This window comes from Calonectris borealis, chromosome 2, assembly GCF_964195595.1.
Source record: "Calonectris borealis chromosome 2, bCalBor7.hap1.2, whole genome shotgun sequence".
Taxonomy (NCBI): domain Eukaryota; kingdom Metazoa; phylum Chordata; class Aves; order Procellariiformes; family Procellariidae; genus Calonectris; species Calonectris borealis.
This window is the reverse complement of record NC_134313.1, coordinates 129,663,501-129,671,956: the sequence shown is the minus strand read 5'-3', so window position 1 is coordinate 129,671,956 and position 8,456 is coordinate 129,663,501. Positions and strand designations below refer to the sequence as shown.

At 36.2% G+C, this 8,456-nt stretch overlaps 1 protein-coding gene across 2 annotated transcripts in view; it reads right to left on the bottom strand.

The window, feature by feature from the left end:
* The window catches only part of ZNF385D (zinc finger protein 385D), a 351,253-nt gene that overhangs the window by 95,925 nt on the left and 246,872 nt on the right, over nucleotides 1-8,456 (bottom strand). For both annotated transcript variants that reach the window (XM_075143421.1, XM_075143422.1), the window contains exon 3: nucleotides 2,970-3,080. In XM_075143421.1, coding sequence (XP_074999522.1) covers nucleotides 2,970-3,080 — 111 coding nt within the window. The remainder of the gene's footprint in view (nucleotides 1-2,969; nucleotides 3,081-8,456) is intronic.

Here is an 8,456-nt window from a genome sequence, read left to right as displayed (position 1 = left end):
GTATTCTCTGCAAAAATGAAAAATCTCGCAGACCAGTTTTATTGTAAACATTTTCATAATACTGTTGTGCAGTAGGTAAATGGAATTTCTATTCATTACTCTCCGATAAATCCTATCTCCAGCATCTAAAAATAAAGACATATTGGTAGAACAGCCACAAAGCCCTAGGTTTCTGAACAGAAAAGCTATTTGTTGTTGTTACGGCTTTAAATCATGTTCAACAAAATATGATGAAAATGAAAGGTAGGAATATTCAGTAAATGAAAACTTTTTCATAATAGTAAGAGAAAAAATTACAATGTGTGTGCTTGACATTCATATAGTAGAGTTACCAAAAAATGATAGCTAATAGCTCTTTTTCTTCAAAGCAATCTTTCCTTTAAGTTTCAACATTAAATCTTTAGGTTAGCACATTTTTGCTTCAAAAACTGATGGACATTCGAATGTACCCAAGCAACTGAGGAACTTAGCTCTGCCTATTCCCCTCACATTGCAGAAAAGCATTTCTAAACTGCAGTGGAACTCTGACTACTTATTATTTCTTGAAACGCCTCAGCAGAGCACTTTGTGATTTTCAGCAGTAATAACTATATGCATTGGAATGAGAAGAGACCATCAAAAAAACATCCACAATCTCTTCTGTATAGTAGGGAAAAGGGGGAGAGAGATCGTCCCAGGTTAATCACTGGGCAGCATTTGGATCATAATCTCTACATCAATCAGCAACACTGGCGTTGCTTTAAAAATTAGGTGAATATTAAAAGTGGAAAGTGAAAGATACTCAGCAAGAAGGTCTCCGCATTCCTTAAAGATAGTGATATTGATCAACTTTGAGAGAGGGGAGCATTAGAACAATCTTCCACTGAACAGTGTTGGCAATTTGGAGTTCAAGTCTCTTATCACTTGAAAGTGTGAAGGGACAGCTAAATATCTGCTTAACAGCTTTTCTTCCAAGAGTTTGCTGTGAACAGTATAAATGAATAGATTTCTTCTGAAGCCATTTTTTTGGACACTGTAGATGACTCTGAAAATGGCCACTGCTTCTTCCCGCTCTCTTCTTTGGAATTCTTTCTAAGAGCAGCAGAAAAGGAACAGTATGGGAGCATACCAGTCCTCTAAGTAAGAAGTATCAGTGTCTACTGATATCTTGTTTGCTTCTGTGTAGAAGAATTTTCATTCAAACATTTTATTCTGGAAAATGCCTAGCTCCTGTCAGCTGGAAAATTTTTCACTCCATGTATCAATCCCAGTTGGGTATCTACTAATGACTAAGTCATTTTAATGATGTGTTCATCCTCTATTCTGTCTGGATCTTTTTGCAGACTAACAAATGGTATACCCTCTTTGAAAGGAGGTGTTCCACTTTGGTATGTAACACCAAAGTGTTTGATGTCTCTTGCAGTTATATACTATGCATGATTCAGCGTGACATGCTTTTTCCTAAGACAAAGCTGAAAATTATGAGTAATGAGCTGGGCTGCCCAGTCAGTGGGATCTACTGTGGCCCAGAAGTCTCCATTGTCCCCTCCCCATGAATGGTTTGGTATCCACAGTACTAATTCTAGCATCTGGCTTCTAAATGGAAGAGCCTAATTTGACTGTTCAATTTTTACCTGTGAGGGACACGACAGCTCCAGAGAATGTATTACCCTTCCTTGCACCACTGTTTGAGAATGATGTCAATGTTATAAGAGGAAGGTGTCCATTCAGTCCATGAACTAGAAAATCTCATCAGTGAAAGTAAGTACATGATGCTGACTGGTCTGGAAATTGAGACTGAGATCTTGTTAAAATTATTTCTAAGGAATAAAAAGCTGAGGGGAATGAAGAAAGCAACATTATTTTCATCCCTGGGTGGCAATCCTTAAAAGAAGGCTTCAAGGTTCAATTTAAGTTTTTGACAAGTTCATGGCTTTGATAAATAATTGATAAACTAAAAATAGGTACAAACTGTACATAAATAGCTGCCTAGAAAGAAGCAGCAGCACACAAGAATTATTCCACTTATTCAAACATGAATAGCATAAGGAAGGAACCTCATGGATGTTTTTGGGTCAGACCTCACTCTAACTTAAAACATTTTTATTCTGACAGAAGTAACTTCCATATTTAAATTAGTAAAACAGGTGGTAAATGAAAGACATTTGGCAGGGGAAAATAAATTTCCACCAGCAATGCCCATGTCAAGAAAATTCCTGGAGAGACTAGAATAGCAGAAGAAAATATATTGTATTATGTCAGGTTTTGTCTGCACACACAATGATCCCTGAGAAGGAAATAAAGGAGTTAAATTCTAAGAGGCTTTTCTGTGACAGAACAGGTATTCCTTGGCAAGGAGCACCACAGCACAGCTTGGGGTAATTATGGGGGACGGGTTTCCTCTGTGTGTTAGAGACCATCTTCAGTTCAGCTTGCTCTACTTCATTGTTGGAGTGAGAGGACGTAAGGTAGGAGCCAACTGACAAAAAAACCCACCTGCCTTTTTTTTTAAAAAAAAAAAGATTGTACTGACAGGACAGTAACATTAAAACACAATTCTGGCTAGATAGATATGTTGTTGTAAGGGTAGAAAAAGGAAGGTAGATCCACTAGGACTATAAATATATCTGAATGCCTTATAACATTTACAGGCTGAAAAGGAAGGCATAACCAGGACTGGTAGAAGAATTAGGACCCAGCAAATATTTCAGCCTTATTAGCAGTAATGGATCAATCCATTTTCCTATTTACACTCTGTGCAGCACAACTGAAGTTGATGAGCTTGCAGGGATATATCCGCAGGGAAAATCTGGCCGGGTGTATGAACACTACCAAATAATTGTGTTTATTTGAAGCATCCTACAGCCTTTTCATCTGCTGAGCCACAAACTGAAATCACAATGTTTCATTTAGGTTCAATTTATGCAAATTATGGCACATCCTAGAAGTGAAGTACATATTTCTAATCTGATACAAAATGCTCGACTTACATCAGAATTAAATCTCAGCTGGCAAATGTTGCATGATATGATTTGCTTTCTTCGATGAGGAAGAGGAACCCCAAATGTATGATTTATTACAGCTTTTTGAATTGGGTCCATCTGTAAAGAGAGAAGAAAAAGAAAAATAAAAGCTTTTGCTGTTCACTCTATGCTGTTATCTATAGTCTTAAAACAGACTCTGCATCTTGCCATACCGTACCCCACACTACAGAAAACTATTATTTTTCTTTGAAAATGAGTATTTCTTCTTCATGCAGTTTTACAAAGAGGTAATACAGAAAGGAACAAAGAAAAGTGTCATTAGCTATCTTGAAATACATATCCTTAGTTCAATTCTATATGCACCAATCTCCCTTTACTGAAGAAAGTTAAAAGCTGTAAATGCTGAACAAGTTTACCTATCAAAACACCAATTTATGTTTTTTATATCATAGAAAAGCTATCTCACCAAATGAAACAAGAATATTTAAAATAAAATTACTAAGAAAGGATCAATGGAAATGTGAAGGAATATTATACACAAATAATTCCAGAATAACATACCATAGCTCAGTATTATGAAAAAAATAATAATTTCCCATGAACCAATACATTAATCTTTTCCATAAAACAACTTCTACACAACCTATGAAAAATCCAAATCCTCAAAAGATTATTTTCACAGCCATTTAGAAGAAAGTATTTTGAATAAACTCTACTTTAAGGATGAATTTCGACTTTCATGAAAAGCATTATTCTGAACTAACCTCTACCAGAATGCTGATCTGGCAGTGTCTGCAAGTCAGGGTCCCATAAAAAAATGTACCATTTTGGCAGAGAATTTCACAACAGCTACTCAAGAGACTTTTTTACCTGGAGGCCTGAAATTAACTTCCCTAAATTCATTGGTCAAAATTATTTATATTTCTTTTTCACAAGAAACATTTGTCAGCTATTTCTAAAATCTAGTAATAGCTTTACAGCAATTTGGTAAAGCCACTGATAGTTTTTATCTTTAAACTGTATTGTTAAAATTCACAGATTTTGGTGATGCAAATACAACTAATTGTCTAACTCTGATGATAACCAGTATTCACACAGCATAATTTGTATGTGTCTTGAGAAAAAAAAACCTTTTTCTATGCTCGTGTCCCCATGATTCACTTTTTTCTAGTCTGTTAGCAAAGGGTTATTTGATAAATAAAGAATCAGAGCTTTTCCTTAGAGTAATCAATTATTCATGGAATCTGTAATGGTAGACAGTCATGGCCTCTATTGCAGTGAATCCAGAACAGATCACTACAGAAATTTTGCATCACCTGACAGCTGTTCAGTGTCAAATATGAAATAGGTCATTAAACTAATTCCTGTTGAAAAGAAATTCAGATTTGTAAAAAAAAAAAGGAACAAGGAAAATGGCAGAGCTTTAGAGAAAGGTTTGGAAGAAATGCTCAGTCTGAACATCCTCTTCACTTTGATGTGAAAGTGAAATACCTCATACATTTGTGCAGCCACCAGCATGAAAGAACACCAATCCCACCTAGAAACTAGGGATGCCACTGTAACATAACCCCAAAATAACACTGATGGCTAAGGTCGGAGCCTATCAAGCTCTGAAACACTACAGCATGCTGTGTAAGACTTTCTGCACTCATTTTACTCACTAACACGATCTTGAAAAAGCCCACGGTCCAAAAATACTGTTGTATAGACCAGAAAGAACACCACCACATAGAAAAGTAAATAGAGAGTAACAGCTCTTCTTTTTTCAACTGCTCCACTACCCAGGAGGTGACTTCTTATGCCAGCAGAACCAATAGACCTGTATCCTGCGATTTTCAACACTAAAGCATAACCTGGTCTTAATTCATGCTATTTCATTGCTGCTGAAGTTTGGAGAAAGCTGTTCCTTTGACCACTGCAGGTCTAAAATACTTAGGGAAACCTCAAGCTCAGGTATATGAATAAGTTGGCACATGGTAACGAGAAATTGTGCATTCTTTGATCCAGTGTAACTGTTTGCCTTCACATTCACCATAGTTGTGGGATACTATTAGTTTAGCCTTCGGTGTTAACATGTTAAACTCTCTCACATTATCTCACAAGTGCAGTAAGTTAAGAAAGCCAACAAAGCAGCTCTCTAAGTGTTATATGAAAGGTACCACCATGGTTCATAAGATGGAACAACTAATTTTTTGAGTTGGATTTAGCTGTCTTCACAGTAAGAATTCTAGCTCTAGATTGGATTTCTGGGGGAACCGATGCTCACATATTGAGAACGAGACAAATAATTTTTCTGAACTGAGAAAAATCATGAATGTGTGGAATAGTTGGTCTATTTTGTATTTAATTTTATTTTGGTCTCATGGAAAAATGTGGGGTTTCTTTCCTTGTTTATCTGCTGATACAGAAATCTATCTGCCCACCTCCCTTTCTCTTTCTAAAGATGCAGACTTCTAGATATGCAGCTACATGGCCTTATTGTGAACTGGATGATTTGTGTTTGTGGCTCTAAACAAAGAAATGTTCTGGACAGCCTCCAAGTTGATTAAGAAAAGCTGCTTCAAAGTAAGAATCCATTCTCTGCCAATTGCTCTTTGATATTGCAAAGCAGAATTAAACTTCAAAACTTAACCCCAGATTCTAATAAAGTTGGGGCAGAATGCTGGAGTGGTATTTGACATTATTGTTTTTTCCTGGAGATTTCATTTGGGAAATACCACCAATCCATAAGTTTCAAATAAACATCCAAAAGCACCAGATAAGCCTCCAGAAGTTTTATGCAGGAAATTTGAGAGAGGTAACAGGATACCGAGGTGCAGCATGATAAGCACTCAGATCTCACAGATACTGGAAGACAGAAGGGAACCCTGCTGAGAGTCAGAGGAACAAAGAGAGGCAGCTGATTGCCAGCAAATAGAAAGCAAGGATTGCAGGGAAGTATAAAGAGGGAAATAATATCATGTAGCTGAGATAATCAGCCAGTGGTGAGATACTTAACAGAATCTCCAAGCACTTCTAGGCTCACTGAATGTTACTACTAATTACACATATAAATTGTATTTCAACTTACGTAAATGGTATTTACTTTCAAAATAAAAGTTACCACGACTTGATAAAATCTGCTTTTTACTCGTTACTAGTGCTATATTACAATTGCTGGGTTTTTATTTTATTTCTTAGATGCAACTGATTTAATTTACTCCCATTTACAGTGAAGGACAGATAGGTTTGCAATTCACATGAAAGATTATGATTCAGCCGTCAAAGCTGTGCAGGACAGCAAGGTTTGCAAGAGGTTTACTTCCTCTCGCCAACTTATTTGTACTGCAAGTTACAACACACAATGGGCAAGCTGCCCTGTGTTTGACTTGTTCACTACCTTTCGCTTTTCTGCTATCCAGCACCAGGTATCTCTTACTACGTAGCACAGGCTGTGCAACTTTTCCTTGTGGTCAGTCCAGGGATAGCACATTGCTCAAGGTTCACTGCAAGGTAACTGTTAGTTTGGGCTATGATGATAAATATGAAAGGTTTCATATTTCATTAAGTTAATTTTTGTTTTCAATACATAAAATACACAGCAATAATATAATCTATTTTTTAATTATTCAAGCTGAAATTTGTGGCAACATGATATTATTTACATTCTTTGATCAAATACTGCACTCCCTTCCCAAGATCTTCAGGGGCTTACCATACTTCAACAAAATTCAGGCTTAAACAAGGGCATGGCAGAAGTTGGCCCCTTACTCCATTTTCTTAGCTTTGACCTTACCGCTGTCACTTGGTTTTGCTTGCTTGTTTCAAATTCAACCTTGTCAGACCAATGACCTTAGCTGTGTTCTTCTTTGTTCTTGTGCTTATCATAGAGCACGAAAGAGCTCTTTATTTTGTGGACTGCAGATGAAAGAGTGGCTGTTGCATGAACTTTTCTGGATGAAATATCTACCACAAAAACACCAAGAACTTGACTCAGGAGATTCTATGTTATCCTACCTGCCTGGGCAACTTTTCCAGAGTCACCATAGCTGCTATTCTTAAAGGCCTTCTGTAGCCAAGTCTCCATCTCATTAAATATCTGCAGAAGGCAGAACCTGGGCTGGTAAATTTTACCTACAGAAAAATTTGATCCTTTGGAAATGTAAATTTTACATAATTCCCACAAAAAATTACTAAATGTTTTTCTTTTTTTTTTTTGTGAAGAATTTTTTTATGCTGAAACTGAAATTCAAACACATAGCTCTTCCTAAATTTCAACAAATTTTTAATATATATAATTTTTATTAGTCCTTTTTATGTGACTTCTTATCCCAGAGGCATAAGAGTATGCCTAAGTTAAAAACGACAACAACAAACCAATAGCAAAGGAAAGCATGCAAGTTTGCTCCATAAAGGCTCAAATCACAAATGGATATAAACCAAAGGGCAAGGTTGTTTTTTTTTTTCAATTATGTATTAAAACCAAGGCGCATGACATGAGCATTTCAAATGCTTGAGGTTGGCAGTAAATAATGGAATTGCAATAACATAAATAAAAGCATCCAGGTCAAAGGATGAAGATAATGTGGATGCCCAGAGCCTGTTCAGAACATATGGTAGGCCTAAAGCAATCAAATAAGTAAGAAAGTATTTCTACCTCAAAGACAAAGAAATTAGCTGCAAACGATTGACTCAAATCACTATGGTCCTATACTAAGTGAGCAGAAAAACATGTCAGGTCATTGAAGCTCTCAGGAAAAAATTGCTGTAGACCATTTTGGCGGTAATTTACAAAAAAATTACCCACCAAAAGACTGACCTCCATTACTCGAACAAGTGAATTCAGCGACACAGCTACCAACACCTCTCAGAACTTCTTAAAATCCAGATGCTAACACAATGCAATGTTACAATGAAAATAACAGTAAAGGAATGATATTCTGAGAACGGTTTCTTACCGTAGGTCTGCATTTCTACAGATGTATTTAATTGTAAGTAAAAAAATTAAGTCAAACAAGCACACTGTAATATTATTATACTTGCAGGCAAGGTATTAATATTTCCACATATGAGTTGAGACTTATGTGAACATCTTAATTGTAAAATTGATAAGAAATAAAAATAACTCAGTGGGGTCTCCTTTCATTCATTCTCTTACATTCCAACAAATGGTGAAACTAATAAGAGCACTGGAAACAGTGTAAATCCTGTACCAATGACATACAAAATGACTTACCAAGCAAAAAAAGAACAAAATATTATCATATTGTCCACAGTTTATACCTACTGGTGAACTTAATCCATTTTTTAAAACTGCATGATGGATGCAGTTTTAACATCAAACAGTTCAAACATAAAACTGCCTACTGCATTATAATTGTGACATACTAGCAGGAACACAGAAGAGCAATTACTAAAGCTATAGGAAAGCTCCTCAATCATGTAAAGCTGCTGTCATTTATAGCTGGGGGACTTTTTGAGGTAGAAATTTTCTCAGGGCATAATCTGACTATT